This window comes from Coffea arabica, chromosome 7e (assembly GCF_036785885.1).
Source record: "Coffea arabica cultivar ET-39 chromosome 7e, Coffea Arabica ET-39 HiFi, whole genome shotgun sequence".
Classification (NCBI taxonomy): domain Eukaryota; kingdom Viridiplantae; phylum Streptophyta; class Magnoliopsida; order Gentianales; family Rubiaceae; genus Coffea; species Coffea arabica.
In genome coordinates this window covers 21,115,264-21,139,616 of record NC_092323.1, presented here as the reverse complement: position 1 = coordinate 21,139,616, position 24,353 = coordinate 21,115,264, and the positions used below count along the sequence as shown (strand labels likewise).

At 34.0% G+C, this 24,353-nt stretch overlaps 1 protein-coding gene across 4 annotated transcripts; it reads right to left on the bottom strand.

The window, feature by feature from the left end:
• Positions 1-3,054: 3,054 nt before the first annotated feature.
• Positions 3,055-7,527, bottom strand: LOC113698554 (uncharacterized). Of its 4 annotated transcripts, none has more exons than XR_011818010.1 (4): positions 6,434-7,527; positions 6,259-6,332; positions 3,367-3,487; positions 3,055-3,274 (listed from the first exon to the last, which is right to left on the bottom strand). XR_011818010.1 is itself a non-coding variant. In XM_027218419.2 (4 exons), exons 1-4 carry the CDS (start codon positions 6,456-6,458, stop codon positions 3,102-3,104), a joined length of 372 nt encoding a protein of 123 aa, XP_027074220.1. In that variant the 5' UTR covers positions 6,459-7,524; the 3' UTR covers positions 3,055-3,101. The 4 variants fall into 4 exon arrangements, 2 of the variants coding, with proteins under 2 accessions (XP_027074220.1, XP_027074218.1); XR_011818009.1 differs by having other exon boundaries at positions 6,438-7,523; XM_027218419.2 differs by having other exon boundaries at positions 6,280-6,332; positions 6,434-7,524.
• Positions 7,528-24,353: the final 16,826 nt, after the last annotated feature.

Genomic DNA, 24,353 nt, shown 5'->3' with positions numbered 1-24,353 from the left:
AGTACAAAATAGTTGCATTAGGATGACCAACTTTTTCAACAATTTTATTCAACTCATGGATTGATATATGCTCAGTATCACACATATCTACATAGTCCACTTCTTCATTCTCATAGCTTACATAATTTCTCCAATTTATTCTTCCCCCGTGGTGTAACCTTATGCTAAATATTTCATATTCTGGAGCTGCATACCAATATGAATTTTTCGTTTCAATACAAGTTGGGCTTACAAGAAGTGCAGATAAATATACTATTCAACATTCAACTATAATTAATTAATTTTCAATTTCTTCTTCATATGCTTTTTAAAAAAGTAAAGCTAATATAATACCCAAATCCAAGTTAAACAATAAACAAGTTCCAGCTTTAATCAAATGCTGATTATTCGTAAATCCTTACACTTTTTAAACAACCAAACAACAAAATTAGGTGCCCACCACCATACCCCCACATCTAGGACCACTACCATGTCACTTTCAGTAACCCCTACCACCAAAATATTGCTACCCATCCAACCACTGAATATGCTAGCTATTTCACATTTAAAGGTTCCAACAAAGTTACATACCATAAGCGAGGACCGGATCAAAGTATTCATTTTGCGCCCTGATTTACCACTCCATTGTTGCTTTAATGTTGATGATACACAACTATTGTTGAACTCGACAGTGCTATTTCTCTCTTGCTCTTCTCCCTCCATAAAAATCCTCAACGGAAGATGAAAAGAGGTAAGAAAAGTGCGGTGTGGTTCAACTTGTTTGGTTGGATTATGAAAAGGGAGGGAAGAATGAGGAGTTGTTCCCTTTTTGCTTAGAAAATGCGGACAAAAATACCCTTCTTTAAAACATGCTGCCATTCGTGTGATTTGGCTTTCCTATTGTAAAATCGAAAAAATTGGCCAAAAGGGTTACGGGTGCCCAATTTTACAAGTTTGAGGGTTAAAAGTTGACTACAAATAGTTAAGGGAAGTTCAAGGGTCAAATGGATAATTTGCCCTTAAGTATATGACATGAAATACAGATAACTATATAATTTTGTGTTGGAGAGAAAAACTCGAGAGGTTCAATATATAAGCCAGGAATTCAACATTGATCTAAAAGTTTAAACTATTAAATCTTGGGCCCTTATATGTAAGATTAAGCATTTTTTTTCATCTCTTTAACCAATATGGGGCATATCTCCTATTCATGAACTAATATGGGGGAATAACTCCTATTCATGAACTAATATGGGGGCATAACTCCTATTCATGAACTCAACAATCTCCTTATTAATGGGTAGTTCTTATATTACACTCAATTTTAAAATTCTTTCTAAACCCATTTTATATTTAAGACAAGCCTAGTTTAATGCTTGAGACCCCCAGCTTCTCTAACTCATAGCCCCACTCTTCTTCAGTATTCAAATGGGATCCTGGATTCTCTACCAATTCTTAAGTACTCTGCGATCTACCACTAATAGACCCTTTGCCAAACTCTTGGCACTTGGGACCAATGCCCTAAACTCCTTGACACTTTGATCCACCACCAAGAGGGAAGAATTTACCTGTTCAATTTCGAGAAGAAACCACCTGTCACTAGAAATATTGATACCATTTATTAGGAAAAAAAATCCAAGAGAACCATCAAAAAGACCCAATATATAAGTCAGGAACCTAATATTGATTCAAAAACTTAACCTATTTGGTCTTGGGTTCTTAACCTATGTATTAAATACTCTCCGTTTGTCTAATAAATGTTAGACACGACTCCTACTCGTGAACCCAACAACTGGCATCTCAAGTTATTACCAAGATGATATAATTTAGATCCGTCTTGGTAGAAGCATGACTCAGATTATTGAGTTGGTCACTCGATTATTGTACATTACTAGTTTATACTACAACTTATTTAGGTTAAGCTGCCATTGTGGAATTGTGGGTCTTGTTTGGTGATAAATCCATTATCAAGCCAACCTTTGCGAAAAAAAGTTATTACACTTGCCTAGGAAAGTCTTGATAAATTGTTTTACCAAATTGATTGATTTTGTTTACAGTACTTGCATTGACTCAATCAACTAGAGGAAGAAAAACAAAAAGACTTTTCATGCTAAATGATATTCCATGTGCTATTTAAAGCCCCTTCATATGTATAATTAGTCCTTTTTATTTTCTTTTGTAAGTGGGAGGTTTTAAATCTAAAATCTCTTACTTGCAATATCACCCAACTCAATCCTTCCCCAACTAATTTTATGTATGCAAGGAAAAAAATAAAAGGTTTATAAAAATGGGGTTGTGCAAATAATTTTCTTGTAACTTTCGTAATCACCTGATTTTGAAGTTGAACTTGAAATCAGAAGTTTTATTAGAGTTTGTTTGGATAAGAATTTATTTGGATGATTTATTTGATCCAGTTACTGTAGCACTTTTTGTGATGTGATGTATGTGAGATAAAAAGGTGATTGGGAATTGTGTGTATGATGCAAGCAAAACAAAATCTGAAATTTTTATTCCAAATTCTTGTTGTCCAAACAAACTCTAATTTCTGAGAATAAAAAAAATTGCGTGCAGTGCTTACAAATGATTGATTTGATTCGTCAATGCCTTGATATCATTGAATATTCTAGTTTTGGGTGGAAATCATGAAAAAAATCAAACATTACACCAACTGCAGAATTTCAGCTCTTCGTTTGGACAAAAAAAATCCGATAAAAAGATATCAAAACAAACATTTTATGTATGGCCTAAATGCAACAAAATCTCTAATTTTTTTGGTGTGTTTTATAATATAATTTATGTCGTTATTTCTACGCCACTTAATATGGGAGTTAAAGGACAATAATTTGTACTAACTAAGCTATTTGTTAGTCAAATAATAGTATAATACTAATCCCCTTGTTGTGTTTTGGTGTATAATACCTGATGTTTGGCTATGATAATTGATAGTTAAAAAACAAGACTACTCTTGAATTATACACAAAAAATCTATAATATGTAAATCTTTTTTGTTCTTATGCAAAAAGCCCGTGAAATTGTGGAGAAAATGCATACTTCCTCCCATGTGAATCAGAAAAATAGAAGAAGAAAAAGTATTTGAAGAATCCATATGTGATAAGAGTTTGTCAAAAAAAGAAAAAAATTTTGGTATATAACAAAAGAAAGTATGCAAATTCAAAAAGAGAATGTAATTGCAGCTGCACAAAGTCGTCTTTTTTGCAAAATAGAAGCTTTGACTCCGTAGAAGAGGCAGAGTAGTTGCTGTTCTCCTCCCAATCCAAAAGATCTTTGCTCTTCCCTTCAATTCAAATATAATCATGACACATATTAGTCAACATTTTGGTGCATATATACTCTAATTATGAGCATCACCCACTAAAGAACACTCACAATTATGAGCATGCATTATAGATGACTCTGGTTGTGGTTTGACTATGCTTAGTTGGCCACCTTCCTTGTTGGCGAAAGTAGCTGCTGCCTCATTGTAAGAATTTATGAACTTGGTCAGTTCCTGAAGAGCAGAACACAAGCTGTCAGAAGAACTTAAAAACATATGCAAAAGCAAGGTCAGTATGTCAAATAAATAAGTACAAATTCAATGCACAGCCTGAGTTCAGAAGAAATCAAGTTATTGGGAGAAGCTCTCTCTGTCTCTCTACAATCTGAAAACACCAAGCTGTCTGATGACAAATTTACTTTTCCTTTCCTGTAAATTCTAGAAAAAACAGATCTTTTGTGTTCATGGAGACTTAGTTAGCAGGGAAAGGAATGAACTTTACTTCCTTTTTTCACCCGTGCCACCCAAACCCAATAATAGAATGAAACTCTAAGCCAATTAAAATATATGTAATCCAACTTTAGCCTAATCCCATGTTTTTTTCCAGCATTGTGCACCACCTGGATATCAATCTTCACTCCCTTAAAATTTCAAATGGCACCCTCACCATCACAATATCCAACATGTAGAAAACCAGAGCATGGGAGAAAGGATAGATTGCTGGTGCAGAAAAGAGAAAAACTGTGAGGTAGGAGAGCTATGGACAAAGAAGGACCGCAAATTCTTTTTCTTTTTTTTTTTCTGGGTTGTTGGGGAGTGGGCGCTGGGAACGTAATAAAAGTTGAGCTTTGCTAATTAGATAGCTGGAGATGGGTGCAGAAGTGGAGATGCAGCCCAGAACGAAGGATCTGTGTAGTGAGATTGATGGTTGCTGATGATCAACAAAAAAACCATCTTCTAAGAGTTGCTATCTATTTGGATCATCAGTGATCTCAACAACATGCCATCTCCTTGAACTTGAGAATATAGGAAATAAACAACCTATCTTGGTTATGCATTTCATGTTTGCAACATATGGTGGTTTTACATACTGACAGAAGAATTGACAAAGTACGATAACAAAGAACAGGAAGACTGTTCTGGAGAATTAAGGCTAGTGAATCAGATGAAATGTCAATGTTGCCTATGGAGTATAGGGAACACCCAAAAAGGAAGGCTCAAGGCTGGAGAAAGTAAGCAGAAAACATGGTGAAAGCTGTAAAACTCTATTGATAAACCTTGCTACCAAAGAGGTATCCCCACGTCCACTTGCTGTTTATGAAAAGAGATCTAGTCCTCCTAGTAAGCATTGTCAGGAGCTGCATTACATTGAAAATACAGTGACAGCTACGTGAACCTTGTTTGACAATTGCACTATGATTTTGTCCAATCATTGCTAAAATATTCATTATTTAGCAATCCTTGATGCTGTAAATCTGGGACGATCCATAGTTTACTCTCAGATTGGCTCACTTAAACACTACACAATTCCCTCAGGTTTCCCTAATGAAATTAGATTAGGAGCTTTAATTTCCAAGACTGCCTAACTATAATTGCGCCTTAACCTAAACCGACTAACAAATTTACATGCTCAGTATTGTTTCAGGAGTAAAAAGAGTACACTTAACAACCATACTACAGCTTCCTTCCCTTCACATGCACATGTATCCACAATTTTCTGTGTACAGGTAAGCACACATGTAGATATCTCAATTTATGCACTACATCACAAAGCATTTCTGCCACAACACCTGTTTAACACTAACAAAAGAGTTAATGAACCCATAGCACATATTCACCAAGACATAGAAGGATCTACAGTTTTATGTCTACAAAAATCTTTCATTTTGGTTTTGAGCTGGAGGCATAGCTGACAATCTCAGTCCAAATCCATTTAGTTGCCCAAACCTGCCTATGATGTGAAATGCTTGGCCAGGTTTTTGTTTTTAATTGAGCTTATTCTAACCCCAAAAGGTTAAAAATAATTCATTGGGACCATATGTAAACCACTTTCCCCATTCACCTCATGCAATTCTGTAATATCGATGACGAAACAAAAACATCCAGTTTCTAGCCTAGCATCAGAATGATGTCAGCAGTTGACCATACTCTACTCTAAGTTCCTCTCGCTGTGTTTTTTTCCAGAAACAGTGCTCTATCATCTTCTACTCGGCATTTACCTGATCTCAATTTGAGACTTCTAATCTGCCAATTTATTGATGGAACGTTTCTTTCTGGTTTCTTCTTCTCCTTTTACTTTTGTACATCAGAAACTGATTGCAGGATCAGAAAAAACTAAAAAGAAACACTAAAATATCAAAGCATAAATACAAAATTCAGGAATGAAATACATGAACATGGTTTCCAGAACATATCTTTTCCTCCCAAATTTATAAGACAAGAACACATTCTCACAAACACACACAAAAAGGGAGAAAAGGAATTGAAGCCAGTTTAGAGCTCGTACATGTAAACAAAAACACTTTAGACTTATTATTATTGCCTCAATCTTTCATGGGAACAAGATTATTGGGACACACTAAGACTGAAATCAAACTAAAGCTTATAATTCAATCAATGCAGTAAGTGCTTTCGATAGGACAAAATAAAGGGATCAATCTCCTCCAACATGCACAAGAAGCCTAAATTCTGAGGTCATCTCAGCTGACGCTTAGATTCTAAGTTAAGATAATTCTAAGCTCCAACTGAAGGCAAAACCAATGTTCTTTTTCACGAAATAACACACCGAACTGTTCTCACATTGAAGGCATCTCGATTAGGGGGTTATTGCTATGTTAGAAAAACTGAACTACTCCTCCAATTATCGGGAAATTGCATGTTTCTACAATTTTTCTTCTGGAAGAACAAAAATCAAAGAAACACAAAAACATTAAAAAATATAGTGAACACTTGAAAAAAAAGAATATTCGTTTCTGAAGTACAATTAAGCAGATAAAGAAACGTACCACGAGAATAAATAAGCTTACCCGATCGGTATCCACATCCTTTGTGACCTTTGAGGGCTTCACAACTCTCTTCCCTAAATTCAAATTCAAATTTCAATCAAAACCCACCTCACAAATGAATATAATATGCTTTTTGTTCAACAAAAATATGAAAATTATAAAATAAAATTTGCACCTACGAGTTTGAGGGGCACTGCCATGGCGATTGGGAGGAATTGATTTCTTCTTTCGTTGGCATTTGAAAAGATTGCTCTTTTGGGTCATTTTTCTTTCAGAATTGTTGAATTCTCAATTGCTGTGTTCTGGGTGGTGATTATGGTTTAAATTGAAATGTTAGGGTTTTTGAAGCTTGGGGGTTTATATGTTCATGTCGGCAAGAAAATAGTAAAAAAAAAAAATTATTATTTTGTATTCTGAATTTTAGTAACCTCTTTTGTTTCGGGTTAATTATTCAGAATATCGTTGTAAAAAAGAAAAGTTGGGCGTCTATCTCTGACAAAGTGTGCAAATCTATGACTGCCGAACTGACACAGTCCGCAGCCAAAAAGGCCAATCATTTTTTTTTTTTAACTCTACACCGCTATCACTACCGGGCTGACACACCTGGCAGCGGAAATTTTTTTTTTTTTTTTATCCATGCCGATAGCCGGCAGAATTCTGCAAAAAGCTACCTGCTGGGCTGACAGTTCAATATATTTAAAAAAAAAAAAATTTCCAAACGTGCCGGCTCTAATCAAGGCAGCCAGTTCTTTTTGATTGAGTTTCATCGTTCGTCTATGTGTTGTTCTCATTATTACGGGAAAGGCACTTCCATCTCCAGCTGCACTCCAAGAATTGTCCAGGGCTATCTCCTCTAACCGACTTCATCGCCGCCAAATCCCCAAATACCCCCGACCCACCACCGTGTCCTCTGCCCAATCCCCGGCCGCCAACCTTGGTGGGTCCCGGCGGCTTGCATCAAAGGACCAGCAATTGCCGCAGCTTAGACTTGAAAATAAAGGGATAGAGGGGAAGAATCAACTTCCAACGACAACTCCACTTCGGCGTCCGAGCAGGGCCGCCGGATTCCTCTGGCGGAGGCCGTGGCTGATTGTAGGCATGGTCATGGATCCATTTGGAATCGGAACCGGATCGGAATAGGACCGTTTGGAACCGGAATCAAAACCATGGAACCAGAACTGTGGCAGAACCTTGGATAAAGGTTCCGGTTCTGGTTCTTTAAAAAATAAAACCAGAACCAGAACCGTCGGTTTCAGAACCGTTAAAAATCATTAAAAATAATTAATATAAGTAGTGAGATAATTCAAAAAAATTAGTTATGTTTAATAGGTTTTAAGAAAGTTTAAATTTTATGAACTTTCTATATATTTTACTAATTATTTAATTATTTCTATTTGTCTAATATCTATCATTATAATTTGTAAGTATTAAATTATTACTTATAAATTTTTTTTTTGCTTATTTGCTATCAAAAAATGGCAAGTTTTGATAGTAGTAGCTTATCTTCAAAATCAAGCAAGCAAAAAAATATTTTTTGCAATATTTCTTCAAATAAAATCTTCAACATTGATGATTGTCCAACTCAAAAAAGTCAACACATAACAACCATTTGATAGTGTAATGTATTTTTTAATTTGATAATGTAATGTACTTTTCATAAAATTTGTATTGCCTATTTATTACTTCTTACTTTGTAGAATAATAATACAATTAAAATATGATCTTTATTTTGTATTTATTTTTGTACATTCTATTTGAAATTTTAAATATATTGTTATATTCGTATTAAAATTGGTAAGGATAAAGAATTAAATAAAATTGTAGGGTACCATACGGAACCAGAACCAGAACCATAAGGAATCGAAATCAGAACTATGTGGTTCTGGTTCTACCTCTTTGAAGAACCAGAACCAGAACCATCTTATATGGTGTGGGAACCATCTTATATGGTGCGGTTCTGGTTCTACCTCTTTGAAAAAAATCAGAACCGGCGGTTCTGGAACCGTGGCCATGCCTAGCTGATTGTGTCAAGCAGTGGTTTCAAGACACCCTCAAAGAAGCCAAGGTTGGTGATACCGCCATGTAGGTCCTTGTCAGCCAGATGTATTATAATGGTTATGGTATCCCCAGAGACGCCCAAAAGGTCCTTCCACTTTTACTCCACACCCCATTTTCTCATACTTCCTTTACTTTTGGATTTGGGCAGGTGCAAGTGTGCAAATGTTTAGAACTCCAGTTTTAACTTTAAGTTGATTACAATTGTGAGCAATTTAAAAAAAAAATGAGAAAAATCAGGAATAGGGAATTGAAAAGTTCTGGCAGAAGACTCGACCTTTTTTTTTTAAAGAGCCCAGCTACCAGCTTTTTGCAGAAATCTGTCAGCCCGGCAGCCAGCAAAATAATAATAAAAGAAAAATTTGTCTACTGCCGGGCTGAGTGTCAGAGCTTAAAAAAAAATATTTGGATTTTTTAGCTGCTGGGCTGTGTCAGCCCGCAGCCATAGATTTGCAGTTATCCCTTGTCAGAGCGATAGATGTTCGACTTCTTTTTTTTTTTCAACGATATTCTGAGTAATTAGCCTTGTTTCGGTGAGTTACGTCTAGCTCCCATATAGTTTAAAAGTCCATTTTTTTAAGGGATAATTATAGAAACCTCCCTTGAGATTTCTAACACTTGCACTGACCTCCTCTGTAGTTTGAAAAATTGCACTGACCTCCCCTGAACTTACTAATCCTTTGCAAATTCAGTCCAAATGATTAAAATATTGTTTTAGGGAATGAAATTAGAATTTTGTACCAGATTTGTCCCTTGTGCTACATGTCCAATGAATGACAAAGTACTACAAATCAATTAACAATTAATAAACTTTAAGGGATGTAGTTTATGGACAAATACACATTATCTATTTAAAGTATCGGCTCTTTATGAGTATTTTACTTTCAAACATTTAATTTATGATAAATATATCAATGTTTGTAAGTAAAAATTCAAAAAGTGTTACAGTAATATTCTTACATAAAGGAAATCAGTAAATATTTAATTTTTGTTAAATACAAAACATACCAATTTCCCTTCTATAAAAATATTAATGTAACATTTTTTCAATTTTATTTACAAAAATTTATGTATTTAACATAAATTAAATAATTCAGAATAAAATATTCATAAAGAGCCAATACTTTACTCATCTAATGGATGAAAGCCATAAAGAATTAATACTTTATGGGCCATTTCTTGTTTTAGAAAATATTTATTTTATATTAAATAGATAACCTATCGATTTTCTTTTTGTAAGAATATTACTGTAACACTTTTTGAATTTTACTTACAAACATTGATATATTTATCATAAATTAAATGTTTGAAAATAAAATACTCATAAAGAGCCGGTACTTTAAATGGGTAATGCGTATTTACCCATAAACTACACATCTTAAAGTTTATTAATTGTTAATTGATTTGTAGTACTTTGTTATTCATTGGACATGTAGCACAAAGGGTAAATCTAGTACAAAATTCTAATTTCACTCCCTAAAATAATATTTTAATCGTTTGGACTGAATTTGCAAAGGATTAGTAAGTTCAGGGGAGGTCAGTGCAATTTTTCAAACCACAGGGAAGATCAGTGCAAGTGTCAAAAACCTCAGAGGAGGTTTCTGCAATTATCCCTTTTTTAACCCTTTTAGTTTTGGACTAAAAATGTAAAATGAGTGAAAAGTTATTAGATAATTTGCTGAAAGGAATAAAGAAACTTAACAGAACCATTTTCATCTTATGATATGAACCAAATTAACATTATGCAATATTATGGGAACTATAGTGAATTAGCAACAATAATGTTGACCTGTTATAAAACTAATAAAATGAAATACTATAATAGACATTCAAATATTAGAGAAATGGAAAATGAGTTTCTTATTATTTCAACTAATACCAAAGTCATCCAAAAAGGTGTCAATGTACCTCTATATATAGGTACTACAAAATTAAAGGTATATCAATACTATTAAAATACTCATTACTACAAGAATATAAATAGTCTATGAAACGGTTCTTCCAATACATGAATGGGTTTATGAATTGAAACCGTTCATCCATTGTAACCCCTTTACATAATGTAGGAATGAATTATGAATTAATCCTTTTAGAATCAATGAATTATGAATTGGTCCTCTTGAGAATACAAATGGATATCCACACTTTTAATTGTTTTATAACACTCCCCCTTGGATGTCTATTACACAAATAATATGTCTCGTTAAAACCTTACTAGGGAAAAATTCATCGAGACAAAAACCTTAGTGAAGAAAAAAGAGTACACTATTCCTGTCTATTAATTTCTCCCCCTGATTTAAATATCATTTGAAATCTTTTAATCGTCGCATTCCAATATTCTTCACCAATTGCATTCAGATATGGTACTTTAGGACCAAGTATCTTTTCATCTTCCTCTCGCGGTCTAAAATGATCCTTATTAGGATCTAATGATCTAATGACCATTGGAGTACTTAATGTATGTGCCTTATCTATATAAAATCGCTTTAATACCTTCCGAGTATATGCAGTTTGGTGGACAAAAATTTCACTTTTTAAATGCTCAATTTGTAAATCATGGCAGAATTTTGTTTTTCAAAATCTTTGATCTCAAATTCCTTCTTCAAATATTCAACACTATTTTGAATCTCTTCAGGAGTCCAATCAGATTTAGATCATCAACATATACAACATTTATCACAAATTTTGATCCATTTTTCTTGATAAAATACATGGACATATTGGGTCATTAGTATAACCTTCTTTAGTTAAACATTCTCTGAAACGGTTATACCACATACATCCAGATTGTTTGAATCCATACAAAAACTTTTGTAATTTAATAGAATAAAAATTTTTAGGATTTGATTTGCATGCTTCAGGCATGTTGAATCTTTCAAAAATTCTCATATAAATATCATTTTTAAGATTTTCATATAAATATACAGTAACAACGTCCATTAGACGCATATCTAGTTTTTCATGTACTGTAAAACTCAAAAGATATCTAAATGTGATAACATTCACTGCAGGTGAATACGTTTCATCATAATCAAATCCAGACCTTTGTGAAAATTCTTGGGCTGCAAGTCTTGATTTATACCTCATAATTTCATTTTTTCTCATTTCTTTTTCTCACAAATATTCATTTATATCCTACTGGCTTTACACCTTCAGGTTTTTGGATTACAAGTCCAAAAACTTTTCTTTTAACCAATAAATCCAATTCAGATTGGATCGCATATTTCTATTTTGGCCAATCACTTCTATACCAATATTCATCAACCGATCTAGATTCATGATTCTCATCAATTTCTATAATATCAAGTGCTACATTTCATTATGCTCCAATTAAATTTTCTATGATTTCATTCTCTTCAAGAGTTGGCTCTTCAGACCTCTTCAAGAGGTTAAATATTGTCATGACATTTATTTAATTTCCGGAGATATTTGAAATCAATTTATACTTTATTTAGGTAGGTCGACCTTAAATTTATTTATAACACTTGTGCATGTCCTTCAGGGACATCAATTTTAATCAGAATATTTCTTGCATGAATAGTTGATTTAATGGCTCTTCTGGAGTCGATAAATATATCTGACAATTGATTTGTAACTTTTTTCAAATAAAGAATTTCTTGAATTTCTAATTCACATTATTTTGTATGAGAATCGAGAAAATCCAATTTTTCAGATGATTTCCTTTCGATTGATTTTTTTCCTCCCCCTAAAGTCGGGAATCGTAACTCATCAGAATAAATAAATCATTCAATAGATCACCCATCAATATTTTACGATATTTAATCGTAAAAGTTGATTCATATCTGATATTTAATCATAAAGCTGATATAAAGAGGGTATGTATAAATACTTGTCGACTCTCAAATATTCTCACTTTTGCCAAATCATATATCTATTGGGATCAGTAAACTTTTGATTTACTGCAGGTGATAATTATAAATCAAATGAGAATGAAAACAACTATATCGATAACCATTTCTTTCTCGAATGATTATTATGATATAATTAACCTTTTTATCTCACTTGATTTCTAAAATAATCTCTATTATTGTCTCAATTTAATGTCTCAATTTGATATCCATTTCGATGGATATTCAAATTCAATAAATTTTTCGAGACATGGTAAAAAGTAGTGCCTTATTTATCATAAACTTTTCTCCTACAGGGAGAAAAATAGCAGTGACTCTTTTAGAGCTTTCAATCACTTCAGTACTACCAGTGATTGTGTTTGTCTCCTTTGTTGGAAACTAGTGTATATAATAGTATTTATTAATGAGACACATATCGTTGTTATCATAATTTGTATGGGACAAATATCATCACCATAATCCTTTGATCCCAAATATTTAACATCCATTTCTTCTTCAAGAAGAAAAGTCAATTACTATCATAAATTAAATCAATCATCATACACCTTCAGGTGTTTAAAGAAATTGGCCATGTAAAGATGCTATTTTAATTTTGATTCGTCAAATGTACTTCGGGACATTTATCTTCAGGATCCTTACTTTCTTGTCTTTATCATTATTATCTCATTTCAAGTGATAACTTTTTCTTGTGTCATGGTAAAATACATATTTATTAAAATCATAGTCATAGCAGCAACCATAACTAGTAAATTGAAATTTAGTCGCATTCACTTCTGGGAATGGACTAGAACTAGCATGCAATAAATACATAATACTTCTTAAATTTTCTCTCAATATTGCTACTACAATAGCATATTTGAAAAATATGTAAAGAATATTATTTTCAATTAAGAAATAATTCTAAACATAGCAGAATTGTGTACTTGCAGCCATAAGTAAATTTATCATACTAGATTTTGAAATAATGACCATCTTCTGGTGGCCAAATCTTTTCATTAAAGAACGACCATCTTCAGGTGGTCGAATCTTTTTCTTTAAGTATTTCAAAGGACAAGTGGATCCTCAAACATAATTGATTTTGTATAATAGCATCTTCAAAATTCATTGCATCAAAATATAAGTATCTATAACAAATAATTGTAAAGATAAATAAGTAGAATTAAAAGGAAAAATATTACATCAAAGATGTCAAACAGTATATGTTTGTGTTTAGTGGTTGCTCAACAGTAGGCACTTGTATTTTACGATCATTCAAATGTTAGTCATAAGAAATTGAAATAAATTTATGGGTCAAAAATTTACCTCAATAAGTAGACAGAAGTTGCCAAAAAAAAACACTGGTAGAATCTCATGTTTCACTTTTACTCAAGGTAGATGCTCCGTTTTCACCTTTTGCTCAAAAGTAGAGACTCGTACTAATAACGTGTTATAAAACTAATAAAATGAAATATTATAATAGGAATTCAAATATTAGAGAAATGAGTAGAGAAATGGAGAATGATTTTCTTATTCCAACCAATGCAAAAGTCATCCAAAAAGGTGTCAATGTACCTCTCTATATAGGTACTACAAGATTAAAGGTACACCAATCCTATTAAAACACTCATTACTACAAGAACATGAATAGTCTATGAAACGATTCTTCCAATACATGAATGGGTTTATGGATTGAAACCGTTCATCCATTGTAACCCCTTTACATAATGTAGCAATGAATTATGAATTAATCGCTTTAGGATCAATGATTTATGAAATATGAATTGATCCTTTTGAGAATACAAATGGACATCTACACTTTTAATTGTTTCATAACATGATCTTTAATCTTACAGAATTATTTTTTATATTCTTTACCTCTAATTTTCATTTTTTCACACATACCAAATTAGCATTATGCAAGTATTTTGGGAGTTATTAATTGCAAATTACTGAAAAAAGTTTTTCTCTTTATTCTTGTAGTTCGTGTAATGGCACTAATTTGAGCTATATAATAGATAGTCATAACTAATTTTTTAGTTTGATATTGACTTATTTTTTCCAAAATCACAAAAGGTGAATTGGTAGAATTTTAAAACATATGGACGTTGTTATTAGAATCCTCAAACCTTGTATCGGTTATTTACACATAGCTAGTTGTAGAATATTTTCCAAACAAGGTTTATGGGAATACGAATTTGGAATTTGTCCATGCAAGTTTATGACTGTGATGGTAGATGTTAACGTACTGCAACTAGTTATCTTAATAAAAGAAGTAGATTGGTTTAGGATATTCAAAATTGGAATTGCAAGTTTGAGAAATTATAAGATCAGAACATAGATAGAATTGTAAAATTTTCGTATACTATATAAAAAGCAATTTGCTTGGCACTATTCATCCATTTTCGACAGCTTGTTTTGGGTTACACAGTAATTTCATAGACGTGACTTAGCAATTTTTTAGCTTTGGGTACAATCGGTAAGAGCAATGTTTGTTGACGGAATTATGCTTTTGCCCTTAGTTTGGTTTGAATGTGGCTATTGCATGTGAGATGATATTAATGATTAGCAATTGCTTGGCTAGAGTACATTTTTGCATTTGCCAATTAATGTATGCTATTAATGTTGTACATTAGTAGTCTAGATACAGTACATTTTTGGAATTGCCATTAATTAATTCTTTAGGTTAATCTTTTCTCAAAAAGTACTACAATTGTTATGAAGCATTGAATCTGTTCAGATTTTTTAGATAATATTTTAAACTAAAATATTGAATCCTTCCCTACTCCTCCCAACTCCCTCTTTCTATTTCTCACTACAAGTGACTAAAATTTGATAACACTTTCACTATTTTGGTTTCTTAATAATTCATTTTATCATATCTTCCATTGCTCTTTTAGAAAAAGTTTTAGTAAAAAGCTTTTGGATTTTGGATTTTCTCTCTTAGCTATTTGATTAGTTGTGCAAGTCCAATCAAATCTTTTGAAAGATTTAGTTGATCAATTTTTGGTTTTGATGATTAATGAAATAAAATTATGATTTGAAGTAATATTTCAAGTGAGTTTTTCATTAGTACAGGTGGCCAAATAATTGACAAAGGAAAGGAAGCAAAACAAAAAGGGATAAAATTTTTCACTGAGCATCGGACACACGCCAAGAGGATCGGACGTCTGAAAGATAAAGTGAAAATTAGTTCTAATAATCGGACGATGGATCAAACACATAGCTGCACTATTAGATGTTCGACAGATTAAAAGGAAACTTTAGAATTCTCTGTTCTGTTAGACACATCTTTTGGACGTCTGAAACTTGTAGCAAAAACTCATTCAACATACCTTCAGATGCAGTGTCGGATGCAGAGCAATTGGATTGGACATCCGACAAGGTGTCGGATGTAGGATCGCATGTTTGACAATTTTGACTGCTAGTTTTTCAACAATACATTTTTTTACTATTTGAGAGATTTTTTGGGCATATTTTCACTATTTATAAATGTCCCTAAATCTATAAATACAAAAGACTTTGTGTGACGCCCCCACTTCTTCCTAGGGCGAATCCAATGATATCGGCGGAACGCCTGCCTAGCTCTCGCCAGGATTCAATACGAGTCAATTTTAAACTTAAAGATAGACAACCAATGATAAAAGTCAATATAAAGAAAAGTCACTTTCTTATATAATCATTCCAGTCTTACATCACAAGTCAAAAGTATATCAAAATTCCCCAAGATTACAACCATCCAAAGTCAACGAATCAATTACATCCAAAATTCTAATCAAATGATAATCCAATCGGCTTCCCCAAAAATCTTTCCATTCCGAGGTCCTGTTAAGGAAAACAAACTAATGGGGTGAGCTAACGCTCAGTGAAGCTGTGATGGCCCCACTTCTCCCTAAGGCGAACCAGAGGGTTGGCGGGTCGCCTGCCTAGCTCTCGCCAGGACTCACGCAAGGAAACCGACTAAACCCTTTCCACGTATAATTTAAACCAAAACAAAATTCGTCACCCGAACAAGCCAAACCTTTAAACGACCAGAATACTAGGAACACATTAACTTCAGAGATAACATTGCCATTGGACGTTTGAATGTTCACTCTTAAGTACACCTCCAACCAGTTTAACACATAACTACATTTATACAATACAAACCACAAAGTGAACTCATAAAGTTCAAATACATTCATACAAGCCAAAACTTAAGGTTTGCACTTTTCCAGATTCAAGTGACAACCCAAGACAAAAGATACATAGTCCGATTCAAAACAACATTCACAAAAGATAAAGGCAGACTTCAAGTCTCTTGATTGCCAAAACCTGTTCAGGAAAACAAATAACATGGGGTGAGCTAAAACTCAGTGGTGCCCCAAACATGCAACCATATAAGACAAATAGCAAATAATAACTCCAAACTTAAACTCAATAAGTAGGAAAGCGTTTAACAGCACAGAGTAGGATACAGGGCTTTCAGGAGCCATTTTCCACGAACTTGATCAAGATTAACCGTAGTTGACCCTCCGTCTACTCTCACTATCTAAAGTCCATGTAGATTCCTTTTTTTTTTTTTCTTAACACGCTCCAACCAACTTACTCCCACCGGGCCCATTCTTCTCACGAAAGGGTTTGGTATTACTCCAATATACCTTTTATAGCCTAGTCGAGGGATTCACCCAACGACGTCACACAAGTGGTTACCAAGTCAAGATAAGAGACCCTCCCACCCTAAGGTGTGGTACATTCCCCTGCCTGGTGGATTAGTTGACGAGTCCACACTCTAGTCAACAATTGCAAGGTTATGGTACTTGAGTTTGGATAAGAGGCCCTCCCACCCTCAGGTGTGGTACATTCCCCCACTCAGTACTCAACTAGTACAAGGATGCTATTCGAGCAAACATTTCAGACAATTCACCACTCGAAAGGGCTAATGCGATAAAGTACACACTGCCCACTTCGATAGATCAGCAAAATCACATTCCAATTATCACATAACAGTCGAGAAAGCACTTTAACAAGTTAATCATAGAACAAGCACAGACACTCACCAAAAGTGAAGCTCAAAAGTCAAGTTGGGAATCGAAACCCACGTCCTCGCTAAACCCTAGAAAACCAAGTTTTAAAACTATAAGTTTTACTATACAAACTCTTGGTTTATATATAAAATATTATCTGGTATATAACTAGTTTATTTTCTCGGAATAAATCAATAATCCTCTTAGAATTAAAACTAATAAAATTGAAAAAATATTTCGTATGGTTTCTTTAAAGCTACTTTTCTTTCTAGAGGTGCACTAAAACCAATTTAATTCAAACAAGTTTTCCTGCCAAACAAGTTTTCTATGCCTTTCATTTAAAATTATTACAATCTAGTGTTTTTAACAATTTTCCTCTAAAACAACTAGCCAGGAAATAATTTGACGCAAAACTTAAAGTTTGGAAGTTAATGCAATTATTTCTTAAAGGTAACAAAGCTAGTTTAAGTAAAGAAAAGAATTAACTAGTTAGCAAAGTTTTTAAAAAGTCCCGACACTCAAATTTGAGCATTATCGTACTATGCTCAATTTCTATAGCTTGATATTAAGACAAAATATATCAACAAAGCTTGGTTTAAAAGTACTCAAATTCAAACGACCAAAACGGACTTTACGATTCCCATTTCATTTGCACATTATATTCCAAGTTGCCAATATAGCAAAATCACAATTCAAATATCAATTTCACTAGGGTTTCGTCAATCATTAGCCCTAGGTCTCAACAAGTTCAGTTCTAACCAAAATTAAACAAAGGAAGTCCAAGATATCAAAACAATTCCAAATCACAGTTCATGGCCTTCCAAGTACATTTCGGCCAAACCACTTAAACAATTCCACCAAGAATTTAACTCTTGCAAAAATTACTCAAATGGCCAAGAGTTTCATCAATCATTAGCTCTTGACAACAAACAATCACTCCCTACTACAATTCAACCAGAAATTTAACTCAAAACATAAAAGGAAGTCACGGCTAGCTTACTCATAAGCAACTCTAGAAATTCATATTTTTCCCTTGTTTCGACAACCAAGAAAAATTCCAGCAATGTCAATTCAAGATGTCCATCAAATCTCCATCTTTTACTTGCTTGAAACACTAAACACATAGCTCATAATCTGTCCAACCTAAACCAAAGCAAATAACACACAATTCCAGAAAATAATCTCACCAAAAGCCTCAACTAATTCGGCCAGCAACCATATACAATTTCCAGCAATATAACAGTTTAACTTATAGTGCTTTGTCCATAATTTTTCTTCAGTTTTTACTTCAACTCAACATGCAAAAGGTGACTAGAAAGCTACAATCTAATCTTAAACATCCAGTATGAAAATCTCAGCTAAAAATTCGAAGGAAAACTGATCAGATGCTCAACCCCCTTCTCTCGGCCATGCTGGAAAAATTTTTGACAGCTACCCAGCTCTTGAAATACAGATTTCTCAGTTTTCTTTCGTTAAGTTCAACATGCAAGGGTTTGTTATTAAGCTACAGAGTACCTACAACAAAGATCTAAAGTTACAGCCAAGGAAAAAAAAATGGAAAACAACACTGGTTCAGTTGCTAATCCCCCCCTTCGGCCATATTTTCAGTTTTCTCACAACAGTCAGCCAAATACACATTTTCCTCCAATAATATCTTCAATTTATGTTCAAATCTTTCATGCATGATCAGATCAAACCAATATATGATATGTATTACAGTTTGACATAGAGCTTCAAGGCCAGAATTCATAAGGATAGCTGGAAACTTCACCATTTCCTTCATTCGGACAACCTGGAAAAATTTCCAGCAAATAACTCTAGGAATTCAGATTTTTTTTCTCCCCTTTTTTTTCACGGTTCATCTGCTACATGCATGACCAAATAAACAGCTATCTATCAGTTTTGATCCAAAACCAAGTTCGGACATCATCAAAAGTCACCATCCAACCAGAAATTCATCCAAGTCTGCTCTCGGTTGGCTTGCATGCAAGCAGATTCTGTATTCCTTCAATTTTCTTACTTACTCACGGTTGATTAATCTCATGCAAAGCATGATCATCCAGTTTTTAGTTAGCTAAATACACATTTAAACTCAGATTACCACAAATTAACAAACTAAAGCTGCAATTTCCAGCTCAAACTCTCGGCAATCCAACTTCCCTCCAAAAATCAGATTTTCCTATGTCTTAATTCTTCATCCAATCGCACAACCACCACATGCATGCTCATAAACAACATCATCTACCTATAATCAACTAGTCTAGGTCCAGAATTTACCTCAGCTTGAAGCTCAACACACGCAACTAGCAGCTGAAATTTTTTCTCTCTTCTCGGACAGTTCAGAAATGCAGCCCGCCGGCTCTCTCTCTCCTTTGCTCAAGCTTGCAAACAAAATGGAGGAAGTTTGGCTCTCGGTCCTCTTCACCAACTCACGGATGGAATGGATGACACAGCAAGTCTCTCTCTTTTTTTTTTTTTTATAACTTACGGGCAGAAAGAAGGAAATATGAGGAGCTCGGCTCTCCCTCACTTCACTCTCGGACAGCTCACTCACGGCTCGCGGCAGAAAAAGGAAATGGAAGGGTGATGTTGTGGTGGATTGAAGTTGATATAGTAGAGTGTGGTAGTGGGGTGTGAGTCGGCTTTATGTATGGTGGAGTGGTGGAGTAGAAAAATGGAGCCGGCAAGATGAAATGCTTGGATTTGAAGCTTGTTCAAGGAGGTTCCATGGCTGCATGGTTAATTTGAGATGGAGGAAGGTTATTTCGGTCTTTTAACATCTTGTTCGACCTTCCACTTAAGTCCTTATTCATAAACTAACTCCAAAATTTTATCCCAAATGAAATTTGGTAGCTTACTAGTATACTAATCTCGCAAAAATTCAATTATCGAGATTTAACGTCCTAAGTGTAATTATAAAGGTTTCGACCTAAAATCGATTTCGTCTTAATTCTAGGTTCCCGTTGACACTTAACATTATTAACACTTAAAATTTAGCTATCGAACTTCAAAGAATCAAAATCAAGGCAATAAAATAACCTACATCAAGAAATATTAATTTAACTTGGCAAAAATTTAAATAATTTAATATTTTGCACGAGTAACTTATTTGTAACTTTAAAAATTATTTTTACATACTTATCTAAGAACCAACAATAATAAAAGTTATTAAGAGTCTAAAATGCAAATGCAACATGTATATATATATATATATATTTTCAAGGTTCTCATAGAAGCCAAGAAAATCATGCAAACAAATAAGTTCAAGGAGCAATAACACTTGTACGAGAAAATTGCCATAAATTCATGTAATTCACAATTAACAATAAAGCGCAATCAATGAGGATACGGGAGTTCTCAAGAGCTAAATTCCACACAGCTTTGCCAAGACTTGATCCAATACCCCCACGTGGTGACACTCCGTCAACCGGTAGGTAGCAAGTCCGTAGAAAACCCCACTTACTACCTCCATCCATCATTTCACCCTCTTGGATCCGTAACCAAACACGCACAAAAGGCCGATATTACACGAGTATACCAAGTAAGATCTCAAAAGATCAAACTTTATAATATTACATGGTTCACCAAACTTCTTGACCAAGCCCATGCCGGCTCGAATTACAGGGTTGGCCAATGGAATTTGGGTGTCCCCCACGATTACAAGTATAAATTGCCAAGTTCAAGCAATTCAATTATCAAGTCACGTACACGCAAGTCAATTATCTAGTCAGGTAAAAGAGAACGAGTGCGATAAAGTAACACTCGTCTCGACAAGTCCAAATCACTTAATTAACAAGAAACAATTCAAGTGTATTTAGCAACAAGTCATGCACTTGACACTCACCAATTTAAAAGCAAGTGAGCAAATAAAACCCTTCAGTTGTCCACACCGGGATTCTTTTCGAAGCCCCTTGAGCACCTGAAGAAATACTGACCATCCATCACTCACGTATACTCTAGACCACTTAGCATTCAAAGAAGAAAGTTCGTTTACCTAGAACTAGAACAATGCATCCAAAGGTCTATTTCATTGAAGATCGAGATTCACAAATAAATGTTTAAGATCACAAGTTCGAGCCAAGTTAAAAACGCTTTTCTCGCTAAATCATTGAAATAATACTCAAAAAGAACTCAAAAGTCCTTTTGATTCAAGTCGTGGTAAGTAAATTTCAATTCCAAAAAGAAAGTACCAATTTCACTTTTGGCACGAAAATCGAGAAAAAGGTAGACGTTCACATTTTCCAAACTAATGGAGATAAAAATCATCCAAAACTCCACTTATTTTCATGGTAAAAGTCAAGGCTAAGGTTCCGAGGTTCAAGTATAAAACTAGTACAATTCACCAAGAACTACTCTAACCAAAACGCTCCCTTTTGGAGTTTAAAACTCACGGAAATCGAGGCAAAAACTAGGGTTTGAAGTTCATTTCTCAAGTATAAAATAAGGTGTCATTAACCAAGAAAGTGGAACAACCAAGAAAATGCATTAAGAGAGGTTTAACCTCCGGAAACCAAGATTTGAGATGAAAGTTTAAAGTTCTAAAGGAACCGTGTATTCCACCATGAAATTACACCTCAAACAGTCCAACAATTGCAAAGGAAGGTGGAAGTTCTTAAAATGGAGTATTTGTTTGAAAATAGAAAATTTCCAGGTTGGTGCGATACTACTTGGAAAAATCGTATCTCGAGTTTCGTAAGTTAAAAATGGAAAACTTTATATTGTTGGAAACTAGATTCAGAGTACTAAAACTTTGCAAAAGACACTTTTACCAGGTTCTAACCAGAAAGCATTCGAATATCAGCTCAAAGTTACTGATTCATGAAGACAGGGCAAAACCAGTTCTTGTTTTTCAGCAATGTTTGAAAATTTGGAAAAATTTACAGGTATGGAAATAACCTCTAAAATTTACAACACAGTAAGAGTTTCAAGTCAAGTTTCAAACAAAACAAGCAGAACTAAATTCGGATTTTTGAACAGCAAGATACAACAGTTTGAAGGTGGCTGGATTTCACAGCCTGTTTAACAATTTTTTACGCAGTTTTGAAATCAGACCATATCTAACCCTACACAAGTTCAAATTGAGAATGGTTTATGGCTTTAGAAACTAGATTCAAAATGCTATAATTCATTAGAAGACATCATTTTGAAAATCTTTTCACAAGTGAGACGAAATTGAGCCACAAAATACAGTTTCTTAGTTTCTCTTGGGTACACAGGCAGAACAGGTCAGTCCATTTTGCTGATTCGCTGCGGCTCACTCAAAATGAAGTAGCAGGGGAATTTTATACCATTGGAAAGCTCTTGATGTCTAGTTTCAAATGCCATAAACGGCACTCAATTTTGACTTTAGTACAAAGATTTATGTTCAGACAAAGTATCACTGGTCGGCTGTCCTGGTAACCATTTCCGGATTTCTAACTTTCTTCAAAACCCAAGTTTTATGTAACCAATTGAAATGATTTTCAAAAGACACTTTCTACACACATAATACAACATATATCAAGCAGTTCAGCAGCCATATAAACAACAAAAATTCGAAATTCGAGCAAGGCATCAAAATAGAAATTTCGGCCAGCTCTTTCTCTCAAGTTCCTTCCAACTTTCTCTCAACTAATCATGCCAATATCACTTCAATCACCATAAAACAACCAACAATCAAACAAGAACCTCAAGTCAGCTACCTAAAGGCCACCTCAAGACCACTAGCTTAGGATTTAAAGCAAGAAATAAAAGTTTCCTCAAGTCCACTAGCCTAGAATCTTGATTAGGTTTCAAACCCATGTAAACCAACCTCTAATCTTGGTAAACTTTGAAAGATTAAAGAGGATGAAGTGGTTACCTTTGAAGCTTCTAAACCCTAGTTGTTGGGAAAAGTTTCCACCACTACTTCACCAAGAAACACCACAAGGTTGGACCTTTCTTCTAGCTAGAGCCAAATTCCAAGAGTTGTATGGTTTGGATGAAGATCACCAAGCAGGATTGAAGCAAAAGATTGAAGTTTTCTCTTCCCTTTTTCTTTCTTTGGTTCGGCCGAGAGGATGAGAGAGTGAGGGAGTGAAAGTATTGTGAATCTTGTGAAGGAAGAATGAAGGAAAAGTAGTCCATAAGTTTTGTGCACAAGTCAACTCTCAATAGTAGCGAATTATTGTTTTGCACTACCACTTTCTCTCTTGTTTGTTACACTTATACACTAATCCTCCAAGGTAATTCCTCTAACATTGTAATTACTTATACTTACTAGTCTGGTACTGCATCCTCAAATCTCCAATTAGTCGTGCCGGTGCGACTTTCGAGAAACTATCGACGCGCGCACGGTACAAGATTAATTTAACTCACTCACATCTAATTTCTCAATTAACTTTTCTTAGTCTACTATTGATCATTCTTAATTCTCCAAGATTATTGCACTCTCGGACCGAATATCGTCTCGAAAAACATGTATTCGCTATTCCTTACTAGACGAGCCGCAGAAAAATTAAATTTGCTAATGAGACGTTTTAAAAATATAAGTGAGACATTGTTCCATGAAAATGGATTTAAAATGATTGAAATAAATTATTCAAAAAAAATGGGTAAATAAATAATTAAATAAGCCAGTAAAATAAAATAAAAGTAAGAAAATTCGGGTCCTCACACTTTGTCTACATGAGATACAAACTTTCAAGAGTGATTTTTGAATAGAAAGTACTTTGAATATTGTATAGGTGTGGGGTAAGTTCTTGGCTATATGAGGTATCTCATTGAGGAGGAGTAAAACTATGAAAAGGCGAACCTTACTTGTAAGTGTTTTTCATTGTTAAGATGAGCATTCAATTGTAGTTTAAAGAGGGTTAACTAGAGAAAGTTGTAAAATCTCTTGGCTTAACTAAAGTTGGGATACTTAGTGTGAGTAAGGGGTGAGCCCTTTTTCGTACAACTTGGTTTGTATCACCAACAATTGAAAGAAGTGCTTGGTTGATTCAACTTCAAGTTTAGGAAAAACTTGAGAGTTTGTTTAGTTTGCAATCGTTTTACCTTGTTGTTCTCTTTTTGTCACTTGTTTATGTGGTTTAATTTGCTTATATCTCTTGTTATTGTGTTTGCTTGAGTGCTTGTTTACTTAAACTGTTTTGGTTGAATAATTGGGTTATAATTTGGCCTTTACTTGCTTTATTTTTTATTAACCTAATTCACCCCCTCTTAAATTGTT